Source organism: Neofelis nebulosa, chromosome X, assembly GCF_028018385.1.
Source record: "Neofelis nebulosa isolate mNeoNeb1 chromosome X, mNeoNeb1.pri, whole genome shotgun sequence".
NCBI lineage: Eukaryota > Metazoa > Chordata > Mammalia > Carnivora > Felidae > Neofelis > Neofelis nebulosa.
The window spans coordinates 7,371,631-7,387,645 of NC_080800.1; the positions used below are offsets into that span (position 1 = coordinate 7,371,631).

Below are 16,015 nucleotides of genomic sequence, written 5' to 3' on the forward strand. Positions count from 1 at the left end.
ATGTTTTCCTTTCTCCCGGGTGGACACCTTGCAGATGGCTGTTTTCTAAAGTGGCTGCACCGTTGTAACGTGCTGGATTTTTCTCTCTAGCATGTCCCACCTGCTATCGGAGCCCCCGATTTACTTACTTCTTTTGTCCAGTGTCTTTCCCCCCATGATGTGCAGTTCCACGAAGGCAGGGACCTGAGTCTGCCTCGTTCACTGCCATATCCCCAGGGCGTGGACTAGGGACTGGTGCGAAGGGAGGAGTGAATGGCTGGACCAGGGTTTTCTGGTTTTCATTCGTTTATTTATCGCACTATGGATGTATAGTTTGCGCCGTGTCCCCAACACAGATACAACAATGGACAAGCCACTTGTGGACATAGAGTGGACACAGAGTCTGGACATCTGGCCATGGCACGCAAACCACACAACAGGATCTCCACCCTCCCAGCCCCATTTATGGACTAGACACTATACACACACATACACTCATCACACACACACTCATGTTATCAGGATGTGACAGGTATGGTGATGGGGGAATGCCTGGGAGGTACACCTAGCCCAGACCTAGGAAATCAGGGAAGGCTTCCCGAAGGAGGATGTAAATACTGACTCTGGAAGGTCAATAGGAGATTGGCGGGTGTGGGAAGGACAGTGCTGGCTGAGGTGGCACAGAGAGGAGAGCCTGGTGTGCTCCATCCAGGAACATGGTGTGGGCACTGTGGCGGTTAGCGATGGAGAGAGCTGAGGCTGGAAAGGTATGAGGGGCCAGCTGTTTGGGTCTGCTGCCTGCTAAGGATTCAGGCGTTCTCCTGAGAACAGGGGGCGGCTTTCGGTGTAACAGGAGAAGAGCAGGGAAGGGTGAGCCGTGTCGCAGGTGTGCGGACGTCTTCGGGGTTGATGCCGGTGGGGAGGTGGTATTGAGATAAAGGTCTAGTAATAGTTTGCAAAGTGTAGCGGCCTGAAAGTCTTCCCTGCCTCTGTAAAAGACTCTAGAATGGGTTATTCTGGAAGGAGACCCAAAGGTAGGCTTCCGTGGCCCACCGCACACTCTCCGTTATCTCACTTCCATCGGACTTCAAAGCAGATCTACACGGTCCCTTATCCGTAATTTTAAAAATCCGGGAAAGTCCTAATAGGTGAGATTTTCCAAGTTTGGTTCCCATTTGGTGGCAAAACGGTACTTAAACGATGAGGCTGGTATAGTCATTATGCCTCCGTTTTCTCTGAATCGTCAGGTTGGCCTGAGACAGGTTAATAATGTGTGTGATCCCAGCCTCGTGCCCCAGAAGCCGCTGAGGGGGTTGCGTCATTTACAGGGCACAGGTACCATGTTTCTAGACTTTGGAAGGGGTGAATTCTGAGAGCTGCTTGGCCCCGGTGGCTTGTGGTGACCTGAGCCCTGCCTGACCGTCAGTCCTGCGGGATTTAAGGCACGCAGGCGGCACGGATCGTTGTCCTCTGCTCGTCACCAGCCTGGGCGCTGCTTGCCCACGCCGTAAGTGCTCAGGAGACCCGACAATCGATGAGAGAAACTTTCTCTACGTGTTCCTTCTGCTGCGTGTTCATCTCCTGGTCCGGCCGCGCCTCCGCGTTGGCCCCGGGCCCCGTGTTCTCCTGCATCATCACAGGGCGACTCCTCTAAGTGGCTCTCGCTGCTTCTTCCAGGCACCTTGGCTGGGGTCATCGATCTCGCTGTCGACTGGATGACCGACTTGAAGGAGGGGGTCTGTCTGTCTGCCTTCTGGTACAGCCACGAGCAGTGCTGCTGGACGTCCAACGAGACCACTTTTGAGGACAGGGACAAGTGTCCCCTGTGGCAGAAATGGTCGGAGCTGCTGGTGAACCAGTCAGAGGTGCGTTTCTGGGGAGGGTCCTGGCTGGGAGCGGCCGCTGTTCCACGGGCGCTTGGGAACCTGGGCCTTCTGTGACTGTCTGTGCTTTTACCTCCAAGTGTCTGTTCCGGCAGCCGTCGGTGCTCAATACCAGTGCGGCTTGGCTTTTCCCAGCTCTGATGTGCAAACCGAAGTTGGAAAAGCCTTCCGTACCGATTCGTGTGCATGGTATACGTAGGTGTTCGTAAAAGCCTTGTTATTTTTCTTAGCGAGAGTGGTCTGTTGATCATGCTGCAGAATTAGGGTTGCTTTTTATACCTTCTGATAAAAGAAGTTTTTTTTTTTTTAACAATACCAGCTTCAGTGAGATATAATTCACCACCCATATGGCTTGCCCATTGAAAACGTGCAGCCCACTGGGTTTTAGAATATCCGCAGCGTTGTGCTGCATTAACCACAAAATAATTTCACGACATCTTCATCATCCCCAAGGAAACCCTGCACCCCTTAGCAGTCCCCCCCCATTCCTCCCAGCCGTCCAGTCAGAAGCAACCACTCCACTGACCTTTCTGTCTCTAAGTGGAATCGTACAATACGTGGACCTTCGTGTCCGACTTCCTTTGCTCGTATGAGGGTTTCAGGGCATCCGCCTCCTCGCCCGGTTTTGATTGCAGCCACCCTAGCAGGTGTGAAATGCTATCTTGGTGGGGTTCAAGTTCTCGTCTTCCAGTGCGGTTCACGAGTGCATCGCAGAGGGTGCTTCTGGGCCTTCTCTGATGGGAGTGTCCCGGCACAGGGGACTTGGAGCTTCAGATCTGTATGCATGTGTCACTGACAGATCGGAAACCCAGGTCAGGGGGCGCTGGGTCGGCAAGATTCACGTTAGGGGTAACTCGGGGACGTTCAAGCTAGAACTATTTTTGGAAGATGGAAGTGATTTATCCCTTTTCTCCTCCCCAACCCCCTCCCCCCCCCCCCCCATGTACTTGCCACAGCTGAAGCGATGTGGAATGCACTTGGCCATTTTGCTAAACCTCCTTCTCAGCAGAATTGAAAATTAATTCCTTCCAATCTGAGAGGTAGACAGGGATCTTGAAATCTCACACGTTCTCAGTGCTCTCCATGATGTCCAAAAATAAATTCTCTCCTTGGGTTGATGGGAGTGGGCAGGCAATATTGGCTGGACACCGTATTTTATTTCTTCTCTCCTCCTTGCAATATGTTTTTTTTTGGGAAATATGGCCGTCTATCTTTTCATCCGTTTCTAAGATTTATGCTTTGATTCAAAGAATGACTGTTACCAAGAGTGAGAAGTTATTTTTGGTCTCAAAAAAGCACATTTTTAAGTGGGTGAAATGTATTCTTCGGTCCGATTTCTCTTGCCTCCGGTGTGAATATATGGGATTGTAAAGGCCAGAACGGTCTCCTGGAACGTGGTTTTGCATTTAATAGGCGCACATGCGGCCGTATCCGTGGCCTGACTCCTAGGTGACCTCGCTTTCCTTCGCCCCTCACTTGAGTGATCCAGATGGTGGCAAGAAGCTGAGGCCGAAAGAAATGTCTCCACCCGGCCAACCAGGTCCTCAGCATCAAAGACCCCAGACCGTGTGTTTGGTTCAGAAAGCCAGCCTTCATTCATCAGATAATTTGGAATAAATGGTTCAAGGAGTTATTCTGAAGGAGATGAACACGCATTTTCCCCTCTAAAAGCGCCTGGAGAGCGTGTCGCGGCGCACTTTGCTGGGCCCCACCTCGGGTGTGTGTGACCCGGCAGCCCCGGGGCGCGGCCTGACAACCTGCATCCCGCACGCGGGCTCAGGTGATGTGGATGCTGCGGGTCAGGGGACCACAGCCGGGTGGCTGCATCCTGCAACATCGGACGTGGCCTCCGTGAAAGCCCAGGGAGGCCGGTCCCCCGCCGCCGCCGGACAGAGCCTCCGGGGTCGCCAGGGCAGACTTCTGGGTGTCCCGCCTTCCCCTACCCGTGGCGGGCGAGGGGGAAGGCCCCGTGACCTCGGCGGTTCCCCGAGTGCTGAGGGTTTCGCCCCGCGGAAGGTGCGTGGGCACAGCTCCTGGACGAACGCCCGGTGCCGTGTTTGTGTGTACCTGCCGTAGCAATGGCAACAGCTGATAAAACCAACGCTGGCCTTTTTGTTGACACGGGACCGGATGGGAAGCTGGCCGATGCCTTCGAAGCTCCCGCTGTGCCCTCTGCACGGAGGGGGCGGGCGGGCGCGGCGCTCAGGTTGGTGACGGCTCATCTTTCTTTCTTGTTTCGTGTCTGTCGTCTAGGGCGCCAGTGCTTACATTCTGAATTACCTAATGTACATCCTGTGGGCATTGCTGTTTGCGTTTTTGGCCGTCTCCCTGGTGCGCGTGTTTGCACCATACGCCTGTGGCTCGGGTATACCAGAGGTGAGTGCTGGCGGGATTTCTTCTGTGCCGATAATAAGCCTAGCAAACACTTACGTAGCGCCTAGGTGCCAAGCATGTGATCTCTGTTAACGCATTTAGTCCTCACGGTGAGACGAGGAGGTAAGGTCTGCTGTTTTGCCCTTGAGAGTTAAAGAAACTGAAGCACAGAGAGGTTAAGTAACTTGCCTGAGGTCACGAAGCTGGTTAGCAGCAAGTTGAACCCAGCTGTCTGGCTTAGGGATTTATGCTCTATATTCAGGATTTATGCTCCATTGCTTCTCAGGTGATTAAATTCTTGTCTTTGCAAGCCAGGCATAACTCTCACAGCCTGTGGAATCAGAGTTAATTAACCACATACATAAGTGTGGCACTTCAGAAACTTGTAAGTGCACCTGTGACGTAATGTGAGCAAAGAGGGCGATGGATGTTTGTTACTCAGAAAGTTCACTGATGAGTCAACTCTCTTGTGGGTCAACTGCCTTGCCCTGTTTTGCTCTTCTGGTGACACGGTAATAGCAATCCTTAAAAAGCTTAATTCCACATTCAGTGCATGCACTGTGAACGCACCCTTGTGGGCTCAGAGTTCTCACGTCTTTTTGCATTTTCGTGTAACCAAAGTGTAAGGGAAGTGACCTCATTGATCAGGAGGGATGCTTGAGATTAAACTTCCCACCTAGGAGGATCTGCTGGCTAGAATAATGAGAGTCGGGCTAATTCCCAAAAGCCCAGATGCTGAAAATTTTGGCCAGAAATAAGTTCACCAGTTCTTGTGTTATCACTACCATCGATGCAGTTCCGGTTTCCTTCAGGCTGGTGCTTCGGCAACGCCCCTTGGTGGTGGGGATGGTGAGTTTAAAGATGTGACCGATGATGGGAACAGCCCCACGTTGGTCCCTGCTCCCCTGCGCCCACGTTCTTTGCTGGTATTTGCCAGCACTGCCGCTGTTCCGGGCGGTTCACGGAAAGGGCTGGAGTAATTGAGAGACTGCCGAAAGAAAAGCGTGACATCGTCCCGTTCCGGGAAAGAGAGAAGAAAAAGACCTGATGCGTCATGTTGACTTTTTGACGGTTTGTATTAACACGTTACCGCAGGAACCTGAAAGGCAATCCAGTCGTGCTGCAGCGCGACACGGGCGTCCCTACGGCTCACGGGGCCGTGCGGAATCGCACAAGAGAAACCACAGCGCTCGTGGGGAAGATGGCTCCAGGAGCACAACACGCAGAAACTCCGTCAGCGACACATATAGAAAAGACAGAAACCCAGTCGAAACAGTAGCTCGGCTTACACGTGTTAAACGGTTAAGAAATCTGTACTCGCCACTGAGCGTGTGACCTGGTAGACGTTGGAGGCACGTGCCGCGTGTGTTTTGTGCGCTCCCGCCGCGTTTCTCCCAGCTGAAATTGTGCATAAACAGACGCGCCATTTCCATTGTGCTCAAGTTCTTCCCTAATGCATGAGTCACGTTGGAACAAATTTGTGTTTTCAAAACAAGCGCTGTGACCGAACCGACTGTGTTGTATTTGGTGTCTAAGAGCTGACGCACCCCAGATGACAGAAAGAGCAGACTGGTGTCGGCCTCTCAGTGTTATGATCCCACTGCCCGATGGTAGGCTGTTTGGTTTTTTTTGTTTTTTGGGGTTTTTTTTTTTGACCCAAGCCGCCTTTCCAAAATGAGCAGGTGGCCAACGGGGAATTGGAAAATTTCAGGCGGCAACAACCGGGGACACATGGCTCAGCTTGCGAACTTGTAGACAGACAGGGGGCTTGGAGGTGAGCTCTGCTGTGAGAGGCCGCCTGCACTTGGTCTTGTCCAAAGCGGGCATCTATTTGTGACAGCTGAACCGGAAAGGAGTTAAGTCCTGAGTCGGGCATCACGTTTCCTATGTGGCAAACGTGCAAGGCACACACTGGTGTGGATGCAACGCACAGAGGCAGTGTCGAGTGAAGAAAGGGGCAGTAGTATATCTGAAGTGTGATTCTATTTCTGCAAAGTCCGCAAACGGCCACAACGGAGCCGCACCCTGTTTAGTGACACACACGTACGCGGATGGTATAAAGGAAGGCAAGGAAACGATCGATTGGGCTCGGGAAGGAGGAAGGTTCCACCGAGGAAACAAACACGGGGCTTTCGTGGGTACCCATTCTTCTATCTGAAATGCGGGTACGTGGGTGCTTGTTTTATTAATATGCTTTTGAGTCATATGTAACTTGTAACAGATTGGTTTCTCAATTTATGAAAGAGCTCACAATGATCTTTGAAAGTACCACGAAGCCAAGGGCGGCTGTCTAATGAAGTTTCGGTCACCATGACTCAGTAGTAGCAAAATTTTCACTGTTCTCACACTAGAGCTTGAAATCCCTAACCTCGGGGTGCAGTACCTACTCCAGCTCTTGGAGGAAAGGGGCAGAGGAGAAAGGAAATGTAAATGGTTCGTGCTGGAAAAGAACCTCCTAGTCAAGACCCAAGTGACTACATAAACTGACTTCACTCACAGTGAGATACAAGGCCGCGCGCCCTCGTTTTAGCAAAGAGACTAACTGCTCAGAATGGACATTCCTTTGGAAACCTTTTTTGCAATGCAAACGTACAGAACATTTATTTTGTCTAACACGTGCTCTTGTATAAGGCACATTGAAAAGTGCACACTAGTTCTTGGGGTTCCGGTGTCCCTCCTCTGCCTGCTTTGTCCGTAGAACCACCGTTGACTCCGGAAGAAATCATGTCCTTTTAAAAGTTGCTTTGAATTGATGTTTCAGCCCATTGCAAAGCGCGAACGTGCACACCAACGTTCATTTACCAGAAAGGTTTTACAGTCAACACCGGCAAGTCCCAGAACCACTGCAATACATCTCGTTAAAGCCCCACCGGATTCGGTCTCTATTAATTCATATTAAGCAAGTGATTACCTTTTGGCATTTACTGGGAATGAATTTGCTTTCTTTAGTTCCTAATTTGATCGTGACAATTTTATAAAATCATTTTAGAGAATTACAAAATACCTATTACATTGTTCAATTCACCGCATGTCACGGCTGGCGGAGGCTCAGGTAATTTAGATGCTTGTAATTTTCTAAATGGTGTTACACTCTTAAACTGTACCCTAGGGTCCAAATCTACATTAACTAACTGACAAAAAATTATAGATAATTTTATTCGAGGCAACACAAAAGGGCAGGACTGCGGCAGGCATAATAAAACATCCCTTAAATAAAGGGATCTGAGATCCCCTGGGCGCGGGCTCACACAGGCCGACCACCACTAGTTAAAGACCACCTTAACCACCGCTAGTCTGTCTGCCATTAGTGAAAGGCTAGTTCAAGAAACACTGTCTGATGGTATCGCCAGAACACCCCACTTGTGCTTTTTCGGGTACGTGCTTGCACGCTCGCTCGCTTGGTCTGTCTCCGTGAATTAAGTGTTCCATTCGTCCACCTTTAAAATTTTGAGGATTAGCTCACTTCGCACCCCCCCCCCCATCACCAAAGGTGACGTGGTGCCAGAGAATGTTTGGGGACCATCCCTTGAGTACAGAGAAATGGGCTGCATTTTTGAATCACCCGGGAGGCTGTAAAAATCCCCAGGCCCAGAATACACCGCATCAAACTGCATCAAACTTGACCAACTGCATCAAATCTCCAGGGGGAGAGCCGGTCCTCACTGGTTTCGAGCGCCAAGCTCAAGAAGGACTGTAATAGCTATTTGAGAAATTAATTTCTTGGCATAGCAATGTCCACCAGGAGGCACTTGGAAGATATGCCAATATCCTGACACTGACAAGAGATAACATCGTCCCGTTATGTATTTATGCGATGGGAAAAACAGAAACGGACCATGGATGTCATTGGCTGACTCACTTATTGCAGACTTGTGAATTGCCAACTCAGACAGTAAATATTCAGTCCATTTCAGCCAGTTGTAGGAGAAGTTGAAGGTAAAAAATGACTTACCCATTGGTGATGCTTCTGGATCCAAAGAATAGGGATTTGGGGTAAGGAGGACTCCAATATATGAAATTAATCACTGAGATTGGCATCCAGTTGAATTCTAAAAGCGTAAGGCAAACCGCACCTTTAGCAGGAAAGCCATTATTTGGCTTTTATTTGGCCTTTTAAAATGCGGTAGATCTGAAAAAGGAGCAAGATGACTCTACCTGTAGTCCCAGAGTCCTTTTCAGTATGAGGGGGCAGGATTCTATGGAAGGCAAGGAGTCACTCTGAATGTAGTCACCATTACGTCCCCTGGAGACGCGTTATTAGAATGTTGAGCATCATATTTTTCTGACATCGTATTAAGAATATTTTCAAACATTCAGAAAAGTTGAAATAATTGGGCAGTAAACCCTCATGCCCCTGGCCTGCTGCAGGGGTTAGCAGACTTTTCCAGTAAAAGGGCAGGGAATCCATATTTTAGGCTTTGTGAACCGAGAGGGAAAATCTAGCAACTGTTGTCAGTAAAAGGTTAGTAGTCTGGTTTACACATTCCATTTAAAAATGTTAAAGCACTCTGAGTTCGTGGGTCATACAGAAATAGGCAGTGCGCTGGATGTAGCCAATGGGCCGCAGTTTGCAGACCCCGACCTATGGTTCAGTTGCCATTTTGTTCTATTTGCTTTGTCACACAGTTAGCCAGCTTTCTGTCTCTTTATCTTGGATGTCCCTCAATAATAAAAGATTAAGAGTTAAAATCAATAGCTACACGTCTCTCTTCAACACGACGGAGGATAACGTGAACAGGGTTAAAATGCCGTAAAGAAAATGAGACCCTGATAATCGCTCCTTCAGTTCTCATTATGGTCTCTTATTACTTTAGAAAGTCTCCAGATTTGTTATGCATTGAATGGTTTCAAGTTATCATTAGTAAAAAAAAAATTATATACTATTACAAATTCTGTTAATATGAAATCCTAGCCAAATCCAGAACGAAAGTAGCGTGTCCTTGGTATGATCGCGTGAATCTAGCGGGGGGCAGGGGGGACTTGTCACTTTCCTCGCTGTGGCATTGAAGCGGCTCATTCCACCTCGTTCTCTGTGCTCTGTTTCAGATAAAGACCATTTTGAGCGGCTTCATCATCAGGGGCTACTTGGGGAAGTGGACCCTGCTGATCAAGACTGTCACCCTGGTGCTAGTGGTGTCCTCGGGCCTGAGCCTCGGGAAAGAAGGGCCGCTGGTGCACGTGGCCTGTTGCTGTGGCAACTTCTTCAGCAGCCTTTTCTCCAAGTACAGCAAGAACGAGGGCAAGAGGCGCGAGGTGAGCAGGCTCCCCCCGACCCCCGTCCACGGTGACAGCCTCTTCTGGAGGTCCTGGCCCCGTGTCCCCTGCGCACGCGTGTTTGCACGACAGGTCTCGGGACCTACGTGGCGCTCTTTGCCTTACAGGTGCTCTCGGCTGCCGCCGCTGCTGGAGTTTCCGTTGCCTTTGGGGCTCCAATAGGAGGTGTGCTTTTCAGCCTCGAGGAGGTGAGATGGGGCTGGATCTGTGGCCTGAGAGGTCAGGGGTGCGGAGGGCCGGCACGGCAGTTGGCTCTCAGGGCTGTGTTCCAAGGGGTATTGACCGCAGCTCATTAAGAAGTCCCAGTTCTTGCCGTTAAATACCTGTTTTCAAGTATTAATTTCAGAAATTGCCGGTGTAATTTTTTTTTTTTGTTTGAAGTTGGCAGTCTTTCTCATAACCAACCTAGTGGGGCATTTCTGGTTGTGGCAAGCTGAATGGATCTATTCCAGGGGTCAGCAAATGTTCTGTGCAAAGGGCCAGAGAGCGACTATTCTAGGCTTTGGGGGGTCTTACAGTCCCGGTTGGAACCTGTCGGCTTTGTCATTGTAGCGGGGAAGCGGCCACAGACAGCACTCACGTGAATGGGCATGGCCGCCTTCCAGTAAAACTTGCCTTATGGATGCCGGAGTGTGGATTTTATATGATTTTCACGTGTCACAAAATATTGTTTTTCCTTTTGAATATTTCAAATATCACAAGATGGTTCTCCCCCCTCCCCACCCCCCCCCACCCCCGCAAGCATTTAAAAATGTAAAAACCATTCTTAACTCCTGTGTCCTACAAGTACATTTGCTGGGCCAGGGTTTTCCAACCGTCGACCTGTTCTGTTGTCTGTAGAGTCAAATCCGGGGCTTTATGTGCCTTTAGGAGGGTCTTGGTGACATAAACAGAAGTATAATGAAATATTTCCATTTCTTGTAAAAAATAGCTCAAACACATCATGACCAGCATCGATTCCACTTTAGACACACAGTCCTTTAAATACCTCCGTTCGTGCATCTTGGTCCTAATTGAACCTAGTTTGAGGAAGCGAGTACTGCCCATCTTTGGTCTGGGTGTGACCGTGACACTAAGCGCCAGCGGGTGGCTGCGGGTCGGAGGCTGGGGCTTTGCGCAGCCCTTTCTTCAGCCGGTCTCTAACTTTCTGCTTGTCCGGCCCAGGTCAGTTACTACTTTCCCCTGAAGACCTTGTGGAGGTCCTTTTTCGCGGCCCTGGTGGCGGCCTTCACGCTGCGATCCATCAATCCCTTTGGGAACAGCCGCCTTGTTCTCTTTTACGTGGAGTATCACACGCCCTGGTACATGGCCGAGCTCTTCCCCTTCATCCTGCTCGGGGTCTTTGGGGGCTTGTGGGGAACGCTCTTCATCCGCGGCAACATCGCCTGGTGCAGGAGGCGCAAGACCACCAAGCTGGGGAAGTACCCGGTGCTGGAGGTCATCGTGGTGACCGCCGTCACCGCCATCATCGCCTACCCGAACCCGTACACACGCCGGAGCACGAGCGAGCTCATTTCCGAGCTGTTCAATGACTGTGGGGCCCTCGAGTCCTCCCAGCTGTGTGACTACATCAACGACCCGAACATGACGCGGCCTGTGGACGACATCCCGGACCGGCCGGCCGGGGTGGGGGTTTACACAGCCATGTGGCAGCTGGCCCTGGCACTGGTCTTCAAAATCGTCATTACCATCTTTACCTTCGGCATGAAGGTGAGTGAACGGGGGAAGGAAGATGTGGGGGCATCTCCCGTCCTTCTGGGGATAGCGCCCTGCTCGCCAAAATGAACTCAGGATGGGGGCGCCTGGGGGGCTCAGTCGGTTAAGGGTCCAACTCTGGACTGTGGCTCAGGTCACGATCTCACCGTTCCTGAGTTCGAGCTCCACACTGACGGCGCAGAGCCTGCTTGGGATCCTCTCTCTCCCTCTCTCTCTCTCTCTCTCTCTCTGCCCCTCCCCCACTTGCGCGTGCCCTCTCGTACTCTCTCTCTCTCAAAGTACATAAGTAAACTTCAGAAAAATACCAAAAAAATAAAATCGTGATGGGAAGGGAAAGGGGAACCGACCTTTATTGACCGTTCTCTCGTGCCGGGCACTTGACGTTCTTTTAATCCATAAGAAGCAATGCTTTTGATAAACCAGCCTGTGAAACAGAGATTTTAATCCCTTTACAAGTGAAGGAGCTAAGGCTCAGAGTATGTTGTTCATACGGAGATGTGGACAGCTCAAGGAATTTTCATAAAACGCACGCTTGTGTCATGAGCACCCAGGACCAGAAGCCAAACGTTTCGAACCCTGCAGAGCCCCTGTAGTGTTCATTACTGTTGCTTTCTGTGTGGGACTTTTAGGATTTGTTTCTTTTTACAAAGTCTAAGAAACTGGGTACTTGAGTGTGTAATGGTCAAATGCGAACCTGAATTTTTGCCTTAAGAACAAGGATGGGTGGACTTTATTAAACGGCCAACTGTCTCTGACGCATCGTCTCCTAGCAAGTGGATTATTTGCGCATCTGAGAAAGACGTTTGCGGCCTCTTCCGGTGCCTGCTGGGAGAAGTCTCCTTGGCAGTTACGGCGAGTTAAATGCCTAGGGATCGGGGGCAGCTCAGAAAGGAAGTTTCTTCAGGAACATCCCAAACTCTAGAAATCGTACTCGAGGATCCAGACTTACCTGGTGTGTGGGAGGGAGCATCAAGGCAACTCCCGGTCGGGATTGCCAAGCACGTGACGTCTCCGCAAACACGGAGAGTCAGGCATGTTCTGTTGCGCGTGTCTGATCACGCGATAAAACGCATTTCCACACGGCAAAACGTGAAGCACGCTACCACTGACATCTCCCAGTTTACTGCCAGTTTACGTAGTCTGTTTCTTTGCTGCCTTTCACCTGGCTCGGCCCGTGAAAAGCTTCGCAAGGCGCAGGGCAGCTGCTCCGAGCTGCTTTGTGTGACCTGTGAATGGCCGCGCGCCCTTCTTTTCCATTCTCATGCTGGGGCTTGACATTTCATTTCAAAAGCTAATCTGAATGGCGCGCAAGGAGAGAGAGAAAGTGGGGAGTATCTCAAGTGGCCGATGCTCACTTTGTCATTTGCAGCGGGGCTTGTCATTCTTTAATGCGCAGCAGGGGAACCAGGCCCGCTTCCCGGGGAGAGGAGACGCAAGTGTAAAAGTGCGTCCTGTCCAAGTCTCAGTAGCTGGGCCTGACTCAGCGGGTGAAATCACTCGTCCCGCCTTTTGCCAGCTGACCCCTGTTGGGAAGCATTGCACCTCCTCTGAAGACTGAGGCAAAATGCAAGCTTGTTGAGGGGGGGAGCGCTCACTGGGAGTGGGGTGTGGACACGCGGACTCCTCCACTCATGCTTCTTTTCCCTGTGTTCCCCCCTCCCCCGGAGATCCCGTCGGGTCTCTTCATCCCCAGCATGGCTGTGGGCGCCATGGCGGGCAGGATGGTGGGAATCGGCGTGGAGCAGCTGGCTTACCATCACCACGACTGGATCGTCTTCAGGAACTGGTGCAGGCCCGGAGCGGACTGCGTCACCCCCGGACTTTACGCAATGGTGGGAGCCGCCGCCTGCCTAGGTACAGCCCCCGGGGGGATGGTGCGGGCTGCACGGAGCGCATGGGCTGCTGTGGCTCCGGGCACCGGCGAGAAGGAAGGCAGGGACTCGAGTGCTGGCATTCTCAGGATAGGCAAGCTCGCGTTGCCGTCACAAGGAAAGCCCTAAATCTCCGTGGCTTAGCGCACCAAGGTGTGTATCTCACTCGGGATGTGCAGTCGACTCTTGTATACTGTGCACGAGTATCCTTTCCTTTCCGTGGTCTATTTAGTGCCATGTTTTGGCGTTTTTATGCTTTCGGTTAATGATTTTGCTGTTTTAAATGGCCTCCAGCCACAGTGCTGTCTGGTGACCCGAAGCACAGGAAGGCTGGGACGTGGCTTGCAGAGAAAATAGGGGTGTGGAGAACTCCCTTCGGGCACGAGTTACGGTGCTCTTGGCTGTGAGTTCAATGTTAACGAGTCATCTACACGTCCTAGATAAGGTGTCTTTAAACAGAAATGCACATAAAATAAGGTTCGGTGTTGATTGGTTCACAAAAATGTTGTGACCAGAAACTCGCAGAAACCTAACCTTACGTTTCCCATAGGGCAGTGATTGAGTGTTTGCTCATACAGTGTTCGTGGCAACTTTATAGATCATAGCCACCACGAACAGTGAGAATCAACTCTGTGTGTGTGTGTGTGTGTGTGTGTGTGTGTGAGTGTGTGTGTGATGTGACTTATTAGAGGGCTTTTCTCCACTCCATCATGCAGGGCCCAGGGTGATGGAGTCTCCATCTTGCAGCTGTACCATCTAGAAGAGTGGTTTTCACCTGGGACCACCTGTGTCTCTCAAGAGCCCTGGACAACGGAGTCCTTTCCGGTTGTCAACCTACGGGGGCGGTGCTACTAGCATCTAGTGGGTGGTGGCCAGGGGTGCTGCTAAACATTCCAGAGTACACAGTGCAGCCCCGACATCAAAGAACGATCCAGCCCCAAGTGTTCCTAGTGCTGAGCTCGAGAAAGCCCAGTGTAAGCTCATTGGGTGATTAGTAGGAGTTGGTATGGAGTCTCCTTTTAAATACCGAGGGACACAGAGTTGGGTCCCTCTCCTGTCTGCAGCTCCTACGAATCTCTACAATTTTCTAGCTCGTGGGGTTGTGGAAAAGAGCCACATTGGCTGTGTCAGAAACCTGCATAGCCCACATAGGATCCCCTTCCAAAGAGCCAGGCACGTGGTCTTGGGTAGACAGACAGTCCTGTTGTCCCTCACTGAAGAAAAGCCCTCCCCCCCCCCCCCCATCAGAAGTGACTTACGGCTCCCTGAGGTAAGGCCGCATTTGACAGCCTGGCCTCCGTTGCAGAGGCCCGCCATGGGCAACCTGGACGACCGTTTCTTCAGAATAGGTGTCAGGAGCATTTATAGCCAGCTTGTCCATTTCCATAGTTCATGCCCTCGTGAGGGCCCGGAGATGGGCTTTCAGAACTGTACTCTTCTCTTCGGTTGCAGGCGGGGTTACCAGGATGACGGTGTCGTTGGTGGTCATCATGTTTGAATTAACGGGTGGCCTAGAGTACATTGTGCCCTTGATGGCGGCAGCCGTGACCAGCAAGTGGGTGGCCGATGCCTTTGGGAAAGAAGGCATCTACGAGGCTCATATCCACTTAAACGGGTACCCGTTTCTGGACGTGAAGGATGAGTTCACCCATCGCACGCTGGCCACTGACGTCATGCGGCCACGGCGCGGAGAGCCACCTCTGTCCGTGCTCACCCAGGACAGCATGACCGTGGAGGACGTGGAGACGCTCATCAAGGAGACCGACTACAACGGCTTCCCGGTGGTGGTCTCCAGGGACTCCGAGCGCCTCATCGGATTTGCCCAGAGGAGGGAGCTGATTCTTGCAATAAGTGAGTAAAGAGAGGGGAGTTCGTGATGTACTCAGAGGGGAACGATAGCCTCTGTAGCCCCTGAATTCTCAAAGGAGGTAGAGTGCAGAGGCCGGAGGGCTCGAACCCAGGGGCTCTGCGCATTTCGCATTCACATCCCCTGGGCATCTGGTGGAAATGCAGATTCCGATTCAGTAGATTTGGGGTGGGGCCCAAGACTCTGCGTATATATTTTTTTAATTTGAGAGAGAGAGAGCGTGCGATTGGGGGAGAGGGGCAGAGGGAGAGAGAGAGAGTGAGGATCCCAGGCAGGCCCCACGCTCAACACAGAGCCCGACGTGGGCGTGACCTGAGCCGAAATCGAGGGGCGGACGCCCGAGCGACTGAGCCACCCAGGCTCCCCCCCCCCCCCCCCCCCCCCCCGCCACACACACACACATTTCTCCCGAGCTCCTGGTTAATGCTGATGCTGCTGGTCCTCAGGTCCCACTGGCAGGGACGACGCCTAGGGAGAGACGTGCTTGGCTGGAAAATGAGCGCCGAGTTTGCACGCAGCCGAGGGGCCCACTGCTGCTAGGTGGCCGGCTGCGGCTGCCGCCTCTTTTAGGGAGTTGTCAGGTAGAGCTGGGCGAGGACTGAGGTGTGAGAGCCCGGCCCGGCCCCAGGCAAGCTGGTCTGGGACACAGGCTTTCAGGCGGGCTTACCGACTTCCGTGGTGAGTTCTTTGTCTCAGATGCCTCACCCCGTCCCCCCGCCGGGCACCACACAAGCCCTTCACTTTGCTTGGTGGCGTTATGTCCCATCCCACTAGTTCGAGACCCTCGTGGGTCAGTTCCCCGTGGTGCTCTTCCTCCCTGTGCGCTAAGTGAACTCTGCTGGGCTGAGGGGCAGGCTGTGGAGTTGGGAGAGGAGTGAGTGGATGACGCCCGGGGGCGGGGCGGGGGGGGGCGGGGGGGGGGCGGTGCCAGAGACCCATAGGTCCGAGAAGCAAGCCTGCGGGGACGTCAGCCTAGGGGTGCCTGCACGGAAAGGGGGGCGGGAGGTAGAAGGATTCCCAAGAGAAAGGTCTGGGTGTGAGGCACGTGGAGA

General features: G+C 52.0%; 1 protein-coding gene across 4 annotated transcripts in view; it reads left to right on the plus strand.

Annotated features, from left to right (window-relative positions):
* Positions 1 to 16,015, plus strand: part of CLCN4 (chloride voltage-gated channel 4) — a 63,410-nt gene that overhangs the window by 31,614 nt on the left and 15,781 nt on the right. For all 4 annotated transcript variants that reach the window (XR_009257354.1, XM_058714836.1, XM_058714838.1 and 1 more), the window contains 7 exons: positions 1,657 to 1,844; positions 4,116 to 4,238; positions 9,282 to 9,488; positions 9,617 to 9,697; positions 10,674 to 11,219; positions 12,893 to 13,079; positions 14,549 to 14,947. Coding sequence is in view for 3 of the 4 variants with exons in the window: in XM_058714836.1 (XP_058570819.1) it covers positions 1,657 to 1,844; positions 4,116 to 4,238; positions 9,282 to 9,488; positions 9,617 to 9,697; positions 10,674 to 11,219; positions 12,893 to 13,079; positions 14,549 to 14,947 (1,731 nt within the window). In the remaining variant the exon portion in view is untranslated. The remainder of the gene's footprint in view (positions 1 to 1,656; positions 1,845 to 4,115; positions 4,239 to 9,281; positions 9,489 to 9,616; positions 9,698 to 10,673; positions 11,220 to 12,892; positions 13,080 to 14,548; positions 14,948 to 16,015) is intronic.